The sequence below is a fragment of the Corvus hawaiiensis genome, chromosome 7 (genome assembly GCF_020740725.1).
Source record: "Corvus hawaiiensis isolate bCorHaw1 chromosome 7, bCorHaw1.pri.cur, whole genome shotgun sequence".
Taxonomy (NCBI): Eukaryota; Metazoa; Chordata; class Aves; order Passeriformes; family Corvidae; genus Corvus; species Corvus hawaiiensis.
Window position 1 is genome coordinate 22,885,443 of NC_063219.1, and position 14,568 is coordinate 22,900,010.

The following is a 14,568-nucleotide window of genomic DNA, read 5'->3' on the forward strand; positions in this document are numbered from 1 at the left end:
TGTCATCTCTGGGCATAGTTTCCCTTTGCTTGCTTGACTATTATTTCTCCTTATTTCTATTTCTTAAGGCCTTTGAAGCTAATGGATCTTCTAAAGGCTGTTTAGCCAGAAATGTCTTTGTGACTATCAAAGGCTGCTTTATGTAAATGGCAGGGAGGGGGCTTGTGGGAAGAGAACTCATGTGCTGTAGATGTATTGCAATTTGCTGTTGTAAGGTGTGAATGTGTGATTTTAAAAGAATAATCATTTGACAGTATTTAAGTTAGATAGTTGGGGTGTTTGAGATAGTTCAGATTGAGATTTCATGTCTGGAATTTTGTTTTTAACTGGTCCAGGCTCGCATAAAATATGTTGCATTTTTCTTACCACTTTTATCTTTAAGTGCTGTTGACATATACGTGATCCTCAATATTACTCATGATTTAAGTGTTTTGTTTTAAAGATTGGAATGCTTTCACTATCCTTGCTAGATGGAAATCATATTGTAAATACCCTGCTCCCACTGATGCGTGGGGCATGCATATATAATAAGAGGAAGAACAGACCCCTACCAAGAAAATGCTGAGAGCACTTTCCAGGCCTGTTTTTGTGAGTTTGTGGCTGCCACTTACTGAAAAAAGCTTACAAAGTTGGGACTGTACAGCTGGGCATCTCAGTTGGAGGCTCATCCTCCCACTGAGTCCTTTGACGTCAAAGGAGTTCCTCATGGACTAGAGCAGAGGTCTTCACTGAGTAATTAGAAAATAAATGTGGGAATCATTTTCTTTCCTTTTTTTCTTTCCCTGCAAAACATAATTAGCTCAATCCACTCTTCAAAATCCCTCCTGTTTCCAATTAAGAGAGATCGGTTGCACTATCTTCAAACAGCTGAAATTATGCTTATTAATAAAAAATTGAGTGTAAAAGAATTGTTTTATCTTGAATTAATTTTTATTATTACGGGACATATGACAGTATACAGTCTTATAAAATAATATCAGATTTAGTACAAATCCAGGGAGTTGTGTGTCCTACATCTTGCACAGCGGTTACAGCATGACTCATTTATTCAGCTCTGCCCAACACTTAAGAAGGACTTTAGAATGTGGCTTTAGGGCCTCATCCTCAAGGTAATAACACCTTCAGCCCTCACTGAAGTAAATGGTTTGAGGTATACTGGCATGTTCCCAATAAGGCACCTATTCAAGTCGATAGCTCTTTTGACAGAGCCAATCTCCGTATGTCCACAAGAAACAAACCCTTGGCTAAAATCATTATGGTCTGTTGTGTGAATACTCAGTGTCTTGAATAACTGGGGACAGGGCTGAGGGTAGTAGTTCAGCGGGCCTGGACAGTGTTTGGGGTCCTAGGCTAAATCTGTAAGCAATCCAAAGTGATGAAGTTCACATCCACTTTCAAGTCTAGAGTGAAAATGGTTGATGGTACTCAGAGCTGTGGCTTTGGAGTTGTTTCCTACCTTGCAGCAGTGTGCTATGGACACTTAGCAGAAGTATCCGTTTACTTGTTCACCCCTGGTGCAGTGCAGCCCTTTTCAACAGCGCATTAGGCAGTTGCTCAGATCATATTTAATGACAGGCCTAAAGTTAAGAACCTGCTTGAGCTCCTGATGCTTGCAAAGGAAGCTGCAGATGTGTGCTAGGTAGGACCTATGCACTGCAGGGGTGAATGGGGCAGGAAAAGAGAGACCACGAGAACAGAAGAATTATTTTCTTTTGCCTCAGGTATGTTGAAGGAACAGTTGAAGGCCCCTGATCCAAACTGAAGCTTTGGTAGCTGGTTGGGAAGGTTGGTGTACTGCCCTGTTTCTAGTGCCTGTGCAGCAGCTCTGGGACATTTAGGTTTTTTCCACCAGCATCTATGGAAGTGCAGTGCAATCTCTTCCAGTATCTTCAGAAATCCACAGCTGCATATGATTTAATTTTAGTTTGATTATTTTATTAGAGGTGTGAATAGATGAGAGGTTTACTAAAGTCCCAGTATCCTTTCTCTGAAGCACAAGTTTGCTAGGCAACTTGGTGAGTTGGGACACTGTAAATCCTTTGTGGTGGTTTTACCCAGTGTGGTCCTATTTCTGGACCATGTTTCCATGCCTGGAAACAGAAACCCTTGTATTTAAATTGAAAGCAAAGGCTAGTTATTTATCTTTTTTGACAGATATAATCCTGTAAGGGGATGAGAAGTTTTGACCTGATACTGAGGGCACCAGCACTGGGGGGCTCTTTGTATGTACAAACTCATCCAAGCTCCCAGCAGGATCAGGCCCTGCTGGACAGTGAGGATGTGTAGGATGTTGTTTGTTCATTTTTGCATTCAGATTGCAATGTTATTTTTTCGTAACTCTGGCATTTTTTTCCCTTTTTGTTTGTTTTTTTTTTTGTTTGTTTGTTTGTTTTTAATTTTCATTCATATATCTGAATACATAAGTGGCTTTCAGCCATATGGAATTATTATTATATGTGCAACTGATGAAGTATCATGTATTAGATTTTCCGTTTTCAGGCTAAGTGCACAATATTAGAAGGGGAAATATGGTCAAACACTTAGTTTGAAGTAATTCCATAATGAAATTGTTGACTATAATTACTTTAAATGTAATCCAGATAGATCCAACTGTAATAATTATGGAGCAGGGATGTATAGCAAGGCTGTCAGGACAAGGAAAAATAGATACTACTAAAAAAGCCTACGCTACCTCTCTATATAATGTATTAAATTTATCTTAAAAGCAATTCTCTGATAAGTACATATGTGTACTTAAGGAACAGAATCCTTTCCTTTTGCCTTTTACAGCCCATACCAGCACACTTTACACAGTTCAAAAATGTCGATAGTTCAGCGGATTCCTAAGTTAGCAAAGATCTTTTTTTTTTTAAATACATTCGGCCTTGCATTGCTTCTGGATTTTCAGAAAGTTATTAACCAAATACACTATCTGCAGGACTGGGGTTTATGTCAGAGTTTAAATTACACTAAAATAAAAAAATGCCACCTCTAAATATGCCCTGATTTACCTGATTTTAGATGTTTACATCAGCATTTGAAGTCCTAACAAAAGAAATGCAGAAAGATGTATCAGCTAAAACAAAAAGGAATTAATAAGATACAAGTTGAAATATGGAGAGGGAGTGGCTACAAACATTAAGCAATTTGGGGCTAAGGGTGGGCAGAGGGAAGGGGAATGTTTGCATAATTAAAAAGTACAACAGCTGCTTCTTCTTCTTTTTTTCTCCCAAATCAGACATTTGACTTTCGTCAAACAATTTGTGAACTATTATCAAATCGTGTCAAACCTAGCTAAAGTTTTCTGCTTTTTCAATTAATATCAAATTGAGGAAATGGCTCTTTGTGCCCCCCAGTCCAGACCATTCCAGTAGACTTCATGTAAATTCAGATTTCTTCACTGCTTACTAATGCAAAAAATGTGCTTATGGTTAACTATTAACCTATGCTTCCAAATAACACTAATGATTGCGATGTGCTGGAATAAATGCTCATGTTTCATGAGATGAGAACAGTCCTGTTCTCTTAAGCTTATCTAATCAAAGCCTAATCCTGCCTTTACAGCCTTTGTTAAATGCACTGGTATTTAATATGCATCAATAAATAAACTTTCAATTATTGTTCAGTGAGCATATCCAAAGATAGCAAGACAGTGTGAAACTACTGGTCTATCCAGCAATTATTCTAAATAAAGAATGCTGATGATGTGATTTTTCCCTCCTCTTATAATGAACAATTTAGATTTTCTGACATTCTTTGCAGCCTCATAATAAGGAAAAGAAATTAATCTAGACAAAATTCAAAGAATTTAATTTTTACACAATCTAAATACATCTCCCCACTATGCCTATAAATTTAATTATTTTATTTTAAAAACACATGTTCCATTCTAAATAAAAAAGACCAACAGATGAAATTTTTTAAGTATTTGTGAAAGGTATTTTGAAAAGCTTACGAAGTAGGTAGTGTGTGATATATGTTATTCAGCTCTGACCCAGTACATTCTATTATCTCTTTAAATTGAATAGGCTTTCTTTTAGAAGCAGTCAAAAACAATGTGTCAAAAGCATATTCATTAACTACAGTACAAGTACAGTCCTATCAGGTTCTCTGTTCCATCCATGTCTATTTTGCCTTCTTTTTCCAAAGTTTCACTGCTGCTTTAGTGCATTCTTTGCAGAGTCTTTCTCATGGCATCTGTTCATTAGTATCTAGTGAAACATCAACCTCCTCAAGTTTTTCTGCATCTCTGTAACAGAAGCTTTCAGTGTTTTGGTAACCTTATAAGCAAAACATTGCAGAACACAGATAGGGTTTGTTTGTTTGTTTGTTTTGTTTGACTTTTTTTTGTAATGAGGCAGTTAACCTGTATGCTGTCATGCAGTTCTATGTTACAAGAACATTAATATTTTTTGCTTTTAAAAAAGCTTGTGGTATTTCTCATGACATTAGAATAACTTCAGATGCTGATTACTTGCAACTGGGTCTTAGTGATTTGCTCTTCAGATTTCCAGCAGAATTTAACAAGGTGTGATTTCTGGAACTTTCTGATAGTATCTCATTAAAATTGCATTTTTTTAAATGCAATTATTTAAATACATTTAAATAATTTTTCCCAATTTCATTATATACTTACTCCCTCTAAAAGACAATGGTTGAAACAATTAGAAAAAAATATTATATTAGTGGTAGATGATAGAAACAAATCTGACAAAACCTCAGTCTCAAAGCTGCATTTGTCAAAAGCACTTCTCTGAATAACTTTTCTAGGATAACTGTATAATTATTAACAGATATTTTTATCAAGTTGTCAAATTGTTTGAAAAATGAGAGAGAAAGAGAATGCTCAGGAAGAAAAAAATCCACAAGTAATCAATGGCATGCTCAGAAGGAGTGAGATTTGCAATAGTTGTACTAATAAAATATAAGGCTCAATTAGAGGTACTTTGCCATTTTCAGCCTAAATTGAAATGATTTGGTGATTTGCAAATACGTGAATCCAAAAAAAGAAAAAAATAGAAGAATCCAAATGCAAATGAGTGCAACCACAATAAAATATAATTGCAAATGAATCTGTTGCTTTATTCATTTATTGTGTAATTACTGCAATCCTTCCCACCTTGTTTTCAGTATTTCTTAATCATTAAGTCGGAAGCATGACAGCAGTGCCAGCCCTGGCATGATTCTCTTTGACTAAAACCTTGTAAATTAACACAATTAGCACAGCATCATCCTGCTAATTAACTTCCAGTGTCTGGTGCAGTGGTTTTGCAAACAAGGAAGAGGGAGTCAGAAGGGAATAAACATGCCATTCTGTTACCAAACTGTGTGCTGTGTTAGGTTTAGCTCAGTGAGGCTAAGCTGGCCATGTCAGATGCCAGAGTCAGGCAATGAAGAGCTAAAGGGGTTGGGGAGAGAAACAGGAGGGGGTAGAAGCTGTCAAAATAGACTGCAGTAATTCAGAGGGGAGCTAGTGCCACAGATGCTTCATTTCGACTAGGCCTCCTCCTTATCAAGGAATCTGTGCCAGAGGGCACAAGACTGTTTGCAAAAATCACTTTTGGTAATATGAGAGAGATTAAGGAGGTCTATTTGATACAGCTGTACAAAACCCAGCAATGTGTCTACCGTGCATAGGTACAAGTTGGAGGGGGTTTTCTTAACGCTTGTAAATTGCTCTTACCTATTGCAGTGGATTGCAAAGAGGAAGGACAATTCACATCACATTATTAAAAGATTAATTGCTTTAGTATGACATATGCACTTTTTTTCTTTTTTTTTTTTTTTTAATGATAGGTTTGGTTTTGGTTTTGTATTGCTTATTCTGGGGTTTTTTTATAGCTAGCTGTGGAAGCCACAGAACTTTTAGGGACTTGGCTTCATTTCTTTTTCCTTTTCTTCATCTTTTTTTTAGCTTTATTTTTTTTCTTTAACCCTCTTTCTTTGTACCCTGGAGGCTGTGAAGCAGAGGGGGGGAAGAGAAAGCACGCAAGGAGACCGACAGACAAGTCATGCTTGTTTTTTTTTTTCCAGACCCTCAACAACAGAACTGAGAGGCAGAAAGGAGCCAGTTGTAATTCATACCGAGTTGTAGGCTTTGTGTGATGAAAGCGACAGAGCGCTGCCTGGGAGATTGCTTTGCTGCACTCCACGAAGCAGATTTGAAACTGTCGTGGACCACTTTAGATGAGAGTTGGATTATGGAATGACCTGCTATGTCTGTGTCATATTGTTCTGCGCAGGGTGCATTATACTCTGCTAACTAGGTGTTCAGTACCAAATAAGAGAGGTATCCTAGATGTGATCTGTCAGCTGTGTCTCATATTTTTATATTGGTTAAAATATGAAACTGAAACTGTGATGAAAGAGGACAGAGCAGTTGGATGCCTTGTATGTTAACAGTAAATCTCCACTCAGAGTATTTAAAATGTACTGAGTTTTATTTAATTACTTCGAGAGCTGTAGCATTACCTATATTTTTTAAACAAAAAATTGACCCCCTCCTGAATTGGCAAAAAATTTGGCTATGTGGGTATGTGCCTGTAACAAACCAGCCATACCGCTTCTTAAAAACATTACATTTTCTTTCCCTAACAACTGGTGGTGTTAAGTACGGTGTTTCAGAGAGCTGAAGAAGTTCACAGGCTGCATGTTTGAGAACTCATTTGAAAACACATGGAAAAAGCTGAGGTCACTGTTAACTGTGTTATTTCCTACTGCCCTAGGCTTGAAGATGCAGTGGACGCCGGAGCATGCCCAGTGGCCAGAACAGCACTTCGATATCACTTCCACCACCCGGTCCCCAGCCCACAAGGTGGAAGCCTACCGGGGGCACCTGCAGCGCACCTACCAGTACGCCTGGGCCAATGACGACATCTCGGCTCTCACCGCCTCCAACCTTCTGAAAAAGTATGCAGAAAAATATTCTGGTATTTTGGAAGGCCCGGCTGAGCGACCCATTCTTAGCAATTACTCTGACGCTCCCTCGGGGCTGGTGAATGGTCGGAAGAATGAAAGTGAGCCTTGGCAGCCATCCCTGAACTCGGAGAGTGTGTATCCCATGAACTGTGTCCCAGATGTCATCACTGCCAGCAAAGCTGGGGTAAGTGCAGCCCTCCCTCCCGCAGATGTCTCAGCCAGCATCGGGAGCTCTCCTGGGGTGGCCAGTAACCTGGCTGAACCCAGTTACTCCAGCAGCACCTGTGGAAGTCACACCGTTCCCAGTCTTCATTCAGGGCTCCCATCTCAGGAATATGCCACAGGATACAATGGCTCGTACTTGCATACCAGTTACAGTGGCCAGCCAGCACCTGCACTTCCATCCCCTCATCCATCCCCCCTGCATAGCTCGGGACTTTTACAGCCCCCTCCACCGCCGCCACCACCAGCCCTCGTCCCTGGCTACAACGGGACCTCCAACCTCTCCAGTTACAGCTACCCTTCTGCCAGTTATCCTCCTCAAACCGCTGTTGGCCCTGGGTACAGCCCTGGGGGTGCCCCGCCACCCTCGGCTTACCTGCCTTCAGGAATCCCTGCTCCAACCCCTCTGCCCCCAACCACTGTCCCCAGCTACTCCTACCAGGGCCATGGTCTGACGCCAATTGCGCCATCTGCCCTGACAAACAGTTCAGCCAGCTCTCTCAAAAGGAAAGCTTTCTACATGGCAGGGCAAGGAGAAATGGACTCCAGTTATGGAAATTACAGCTATGGCCAACAGAGATCTACACAGAGTCCAATGTATCGAATGCCAGACAACAGCATTTCAAATGCAAACAGAGGGAATGGTTTTGACAGAAGTGCTGAAACATCATCCTTAGCATTTAAGCCAACAAAGCAGCTAATGTCCTCTGAACAGCAAAGGAAATTCAGTAGCCAGTCCAGTAGGGCTTTAACACCCCCATCCTATAGTACTGCTAAAAACTCACTGGGTTCGAGATCGAGTGACTCGTTTGGGAAGTATAGCTCCCCAGTAATGAATGAGCATGGTGACGAGCATAGGCAGCTCCTCCCTCACCCAATGCAAGGCCCGGGACTTCGTGCAGCTACCTCATCCAACCACTCTGTGGACGAGCAACTGAAGAATACTGACACACACCTCATTGACCTTGTTACCAATGAGATTATCAACCAAGGACCTCCCGTGGACTGGAGCGACATTGCTGGCCTAGATCTAGTAAAGGCCATCATTAAGGAGGAGGTTTTATGGCCAGTATTGAGGTCAGATGCATTCAATGGACTGACTGCTCTACCTCGGAGCATCCTTTTATTTGGACCTCGGGGAACAGGCAAAACATTAATGGGCAGATGTATAGCTAGTCAGCTGGGGGCCACCTTTTTCAAAATCACTGGCTCTGGCCTTGTCACAAAGTGGTTAGGGGAAGGAGAAAAAATTGTCCATGCCTCCTTCCTCGTGGCAAGGTGTCGCCAACCCTCGGTGATTTTTGTTAGTGACATTGATATGCTCCTTTCCTCTCAAGTGAGTGAAGAACATAGTCCAGTAAGTCGGATGAGAACCGAGTTCCTTATGCAGCTGGACACTGTACTGACTTCTGCTGAGGACCAAATAGTAGTAATTTGCGCCACGAGTAAACCAGAAGAAATTGATGAATCTCTTCGAAGGTACTTCATGAAACGACTTTTAATTCCACTTCCTGACAGCACAGCGAGACACCAGATAATAGTACAACTGCTCTCACAGCACAATTACTGTCTCAATGACAAGGAGGTTGCACTGCTTGTCCAGCGCACAGAAGGCTTTTCTGGACTAGATGTGGCTCACTTATGTCAGGAAGCCGTGGTGGGCCCACTCCATGCCATGCCAGCCACAGACCTTTCAGCCATTATGCCCAGCCAGTTGAGGCCAGTTACATATCAAGACTTTGAAAATGCTTTCTGCAAGATACAGCCTAGCATATCTCAAAAAGAGCTTGATACATATGTTGAATGGAACAAAATGTTTGGTTGCAGTCAGTGATGCTACTTAAAAAAAAATGTAATGAATGTTGGCACACACAGAATCTGCTACATAGGGGTAGAGAACCCTTTTCAGTAGTGTTAAAATTGCAAAGGGTACTGGGAAGACTACAATTTACCTTGCCTCTAAAGAGCCAGGGTATACTTGAAGGAAAAGTGCATCAAACAAGAGCTGCTGATCTGAAAAAGCCACACGTGACAGAAAGCGCATGTTGATGCTCAGTTCTGTTCAAGCTAGACAATACTCACCAAGGAGCAAGGTGCAAGTGGGTTGATTTCAGAAGGACATGAACCCTGTGTGTTGATTCCATTCTGCTGTTCTTGAGATTTAGTTGCTGTCAAGTGCCTGAAGTGGTGCTTTTTTTTTTGTTTGCCTCACAATTACATTGGTGGCATGTGCTAATATAAAGAGCTTTAACTTCAAACATTATTGGACTAAAGAGATGAACGGTTGTGTTGCGACAGAGAGCCAGATTTTTGCTATTCTAAGAGCAACAGTATTCCTCAATCCTGTCTGTTCTGTGGTGTTAAACTAAGAACAGGTAAAACAGGGTAATGGTAATCTGGACCTTAATTTCTGCAGTTCATTTCTTTTAATGTTCTGTCTGCAAAAACTCAGGAAAGTGATTGTGATTTGTACAGTACCTCAAAGGAATGTGTTGAAAGCACTATGTACTGCTGAGAGTTATAGGCTAGGCTTCAATGTTACTTTATATTAAATATGTATGTTTACCTCAACAATTGGAATATGGCAAGGAAAATTATTTTGAATGTATCCAGGAAAAAACTAAAGCGTGATATGACTGAAGCTTTACAGTTTTTAAAAATAGAAACAAAAGCATTTCCCAGTGTTCAGGAATGGTTCTTTTGCCAATTTGTCACATCAAACCAGAGCAGAATGATTTTTCTTGTTGGTAAACTGTAAGAGTTTTCAGCATATTGCTCCTTGATAATAACGTGATACAGTCTTTAGAAGGTGCATAGATGAATGAAAGAGCCACTTAATCGGTTTATGTTAGCATCTGAAACAGTCAAACGTAAGATTTGGTAGGATTCTGAGAGGCAAATTACCTTAAGCTGTGACGGCTGGCCTTTGTTGCATGGCTCTAGTCGTAGTTTTGAGGCTATTTTGGTGAAGCTGTAGGGAGTGGAATCAGTGTAGGTCGCTGGCAGAGCTATGGGTTGCAGAGCTGTTTATAGCAGTGCAGTGGACTGTGACCAAACAAACAGTACAAATAACAAAGCAAAACTGAACCCTCAAAGTACATTTACTTCCCTTCCCAAACTGTAAAGTTGAGTTTTTGTTGTGTACGTATGGCTTCATTGTCCTTAATGCAATCTTCATTTAGCATCCATTAAGAAATCTTTCAGGCTGGAGTGTGCCCACCATTATTTCTACCTCAGTTTTGTTACGTTTCTCTTGGAAAGCAAAGTAAGAAATAGGGCAAAAAACACCACCAACACAAGTCAGATTACATTAGGAATGTGAACCTGCTAAACAAGTTTCAGAGAGCTGCTGTTTTTTCCCCTGAAGTCAAGTTTTTCTCTGTTAGTGCTCTTTACCCCCTCCTTTTTCCTCCCCCAAATATACATATTCTGGTGTCTTCCTTCTGGAAAGACTAGCTGGCATGTGTGGCATTTTGCTCAGTTCTCCCCCACCCAGCTCCCCCTTCTTTTTATCCTTTAATGCTTTCCGTGCAACTCTTTTGGTGACAGCTGACTGATGTTGGGTAATGTCTCTGAGCAAGAGCAGTGTGTGTTGCAGCTGCCCAAAGCCTCTGCCATCACATGAACAAAACAGCCTTGCTTTTTTGAATGTATTTTTTGTTTACTTTAAGGAAACAGTAACAAAACTGTTGCAAAGCACTGGCATTTAATGTTTCTCTTAAGTAATGTACGTCCAGAACATTAAATAAATGCACTGAAAAGCCCCAAGAAGAGAGATACCAATCTGTTACTAGGTCATGTTTGTCTTCTCAAAAATTGTACAGACCTTGTCCGTTTTGTTAAATCAATGGAGACATTTAGCGTTCAAAAAGCTAATGAGGGATTTTGTGATATTGCTGGAAATTTATGACTCTTGATTATTACTTTTCTTTATTTTTCTTTTAAGATATATATATATATATTTAGATAGAACATGCTAAAAACAGAGCAAATAAACCAAAATCTAATTTAAGATGGATTCCTGGCAAACATTTTGTCTATCTAAAACTTTATGTTTTAAGCATAAAAGTACCATTTTAAAAACAGTGCCTTTCATTAAGGATATAGAAAGTAAGACTTAAGTACATCACCTGCTTTTCTTGTTTTTTCTTTTTCTTTTCAACAGCAATTACAGTCTATGATCCTTGTTATGACCCAGTCTTTCTGCTTCCCCAAACCTCCACAGGCTGCTTCTTCCCCCCGGTCATTCCACCATCCTCGTATTTGGGAGATGCTGATGTCCCCATTAGCTGTAGGTTCACACTGATCACACTGGCAAGTACACTGTTGCAGATCGCTGACCCAATTTCTGTCTTAGACACTGCCTTTCATATCTGCCATTGAGCTGTGCTCATTTAAAAGGCTCAGACAAGTTTTGATAAACTGTTTCTCCCAACTATATTCCTAACATTTTTTTTCAGCTTGTAAAATGAAAACTACGCACTGAGTGTTTTTTCCCCCCTCTTTTTATCCTGTAGCAAAACCAAAAGCAAACAGAATTATAGACAGTCCCTTTCTCTTCCAGCTTTAAGTCATTCTCTCTAAAAAGTCACTCTGGGAAATGGATTTTTCAAATGTTAACCAAAGTGAGAAGCAGGCAGAAACTGAAGTGGTGTGAAAATGCAGGTTCCACACACACATGCTCACGTTCTCCAGGTCTCAATTCAGTTTTGGGTGGCAGAAGTGGAAAACTTCATCCTATCATGGCTGCTGTAAGGAGAGGAAAACAGAGCCAGATTGTTACCCAAATCCTTCCTTACCAGCAGCTGTCCTTGGTATAGCTTTGGGAGGGTGCCTGTTGAATTTGGTGAGAGCTTGGCCAGGAACTGCTAACAGGAGGCACCTCAGCCCTTCTCCAAGTTGGTTTCTGGCCACTCCTTTGACAGAATTCAGGGCTGAGCCGGCTAAACCCCCTGCCGTGTCCTGTCCTTATTCTTTCCTTCCTTCTCTCACATTCAGTCCCTGTTTTGTCCCTAGTGAGCAGGTTTTGGCATGCTGCTGGTCCTTCACCCCTCTCAGCAGCCTTCTAGTCACTGAAGCACTATCCTGAACTTGAGCGGGTCCCAAAGGGTAGGATTGTTTTTGAGAAGAGAGAAAAAATACGTTTTAATGGTGTTTTCAGGACGAAATATTTGCTGGTCTTAGACGTTTCCATGGTGGAAAGCTGTTTGTTGTCTTTTACAATTGGGCAAAGCTGGGGGCTGCTGCCACAGAAATGCCCAGGTGTTTGGCTGGGGCTTCCTGCCACTGGCACAACCCTGAATTTTAAGGAACCTGAAATTGTTAAAGAGCATCTGCTGTGTCAGCCTATCACTGCAGACGCTTTATGTCATATTTTTATGTGTGGGTTCCATTCTGCATCAGCTCCTTTTCTTCCTTGTACCTTCAGTAACAGCTATAGCAACAAAAGTAAAATAAATTGGAGGAATATTCCTGCAAGCTGAAGGATCAATATCAATTCAAGGAGGAGTTCATAATGACCTTATGTGAGACAGAAATGGAAATACTCTATACTTCTGGCATGTTTCTCTTCAAAATATTTAGAACATTAGTGACAATATATAAAAGTTTGCTGACTGAGCTGATCAATGGAATGTGAAGGCAGTTTACTTTAAGGCTATTTACTTTCACATGGATTATTTATCTGTTAGTCAGTCTGTATTCTACTCAAATGCAGAGAGATGGGCAAAATGTTTTCTTGAGCATTACAAACCTACCAAGGGGAAAATCAACCATCTGACTAAAATACATAGGCCATACACCATCTGGGTGTCTTTACCAGCTGTTTGGAGGCTGTGCTCTGTAAAATGGTACAAGGTCATATTTAGGTGGGTTTTCATAGGATGTTTCTTTAGGGGATCGTCTAGTTAAAGAGTTGCAAATTAATTCCTGCATCAAGATGTTAATACATTGAAAGCAAATTTGGGGATATGACCAGGGTTTTCACTGTCTGCAAATACAAATGACTTCAGGTAAAGGGCTGTTCTTACAATCCCCCTGCATTTTTCTCTCAAGCACTCCATCACAAGGGAGAGTGTATTACTCAGATCTGAAGGATACACTTTGTCACAAAACAAGGCCACCAAAAGTTGTAGGGCCTCCTACGCTTTCACTTACACCAGTTTGAAGGTGGTATAACCCTTTTGACTTAAAGGAATTACTCCTGATTTCTGCCCTTGTTAGAAAAGTCATCCCTCCAATGTATAATAACCTATATCTGTTGGTTTTCATCATCAGCTCTGAAAGCTAACCTTGTCCTCACAGCACTCCTTTCCATCTTGTATGTGTGCATGTGTGTATATAATATTTATATGTGCATACACACCATGTCCAAAAAATAGCTTTGTCTCTTTACTTAAAAAAAAAAAAAAGAAAAAAGAAAAAAAAAGGAAAAGTCATTTAATTGTCTGCAGATTTATATGAAGCACATTAGTAAACATGGAGATATTAGTATTTCAGAATTCAAAAAAAGCCCAGCTGTGCTGGTGACTAACCAATACATGAACTGAAGCTCACACTCTGCAAGGACCTTTGGTTGACATTCGATTTTGAACCTGCCAGATGCATTTTTGTGAACCAGGGATACTGCATCTTTAATGAACAAGTCTCTACTCTTTCCCCTGTTTTTAAATACAACACAAGCAGTGTAGCACTAGGCACTGCAATTGTCAAAGACAATTAGACTGAAAGCAGGAAAATTTCACCTCCCTGTCTCAGTGATATGTAGAATGTCGGCAGTATGGGTCAGCCTTGCCACAGAGTTGTGTGAGAATATATGAATCAGTCCTATAGAATGTTAAATATTTATAAAATGGTTCTGTACTACACCAAGGTTGGGAGCACATTCATTCCTTCTTGTTGTTTTATAATAGAAAAAGAAGCAAAAGTTTATTTCCAAACCTAAACTTTGTGTGGTTCATTTTTCTTTTTTTTTTCTTTTTGTTTTGTTTTTGTTCTTGTGGTTTATATGCGGTTGCTAGAGGCTTTTCATTTCCTTTTTAAAAATATTTTTCATCAGATGTGCGTTCAGACATTTGTTCTTTAAAACCATTTCTACCTCATTGCTACATATTGTACATGTAGTATTTATTTGTTGTCTTTTTTTGAATGTCATGCATTTCGTAAGAAAAAGACTTGTCCTTGAACTTGAACAGTCTACCTCAGAAAGACTGTCTTTACACTGAACAGTATTAACAACCTAAATGATAAGACGCATTAGTGAAGTGTGGCAGGGTAGATAATGCACGAGTACTTGGGATACTGATGGACTTTTAATTGTACTCATAACACAAGACTGCTTAAAGGAACTTAAAGGAAATTATGCACTGTGTAGGTCTTCATCAAGGTCCCATTTTGGCATGCTATATAAAAAAAAATGCAGCTTTATTC

General features: G+C 40.0%; 1 protein-coding gene and 1 long non-coding RNA gene across 5 annotated transcripts in view; one reads left to right on the forward strand and one right to left on the reverse strand.

Moving 5' to 3' along the window:
* LOC125328659 overlaps positions 1–10,127 on the reverse strand; it is a 29,286-nt gene extending 19,159 nt beyond the window's left edge. Inside the window, exon 1 of one of the 2 annotated variants that reach the window (XR_007204800.1) lies at positions 10,045–10,127. This is a non-coding gene — a long non-coding RNA (uncharacterized LOC125328659). The remainder of the gene's footprint in view (positions 1–10,044) is intronic. The other variant, XR_007204799.1, reaches the window with a different exon arrangement.
* Positions 1–14,568, forward strand: part of FIGN (fidgetin, microtubule severing factor) — a 106,188-nt gene that overhangs the window by 89,864 nt on the left and 1,756 nt on the right. For all 3 annotated transcript variants that reach the window (XM_048309653.1, XM_048309651.1, XM_048309652.1), the window contains one exon: positions 6,726–14,568. This exon is cut by the window's right edge and continues 1,756 nt beyond it. In XM_048309653.1, coding sequence (XP_048165610.1) covers positions 6,734–8,974 — 2,241 coding nt within the window. In that variant the 5' untranslated portion in view covers positions 6,726–6,733 and the 3' untranslated portion in view covers positions 8,975–14,568. The remainder of the gene's footprint in view (positions 1–6,725) is intronic.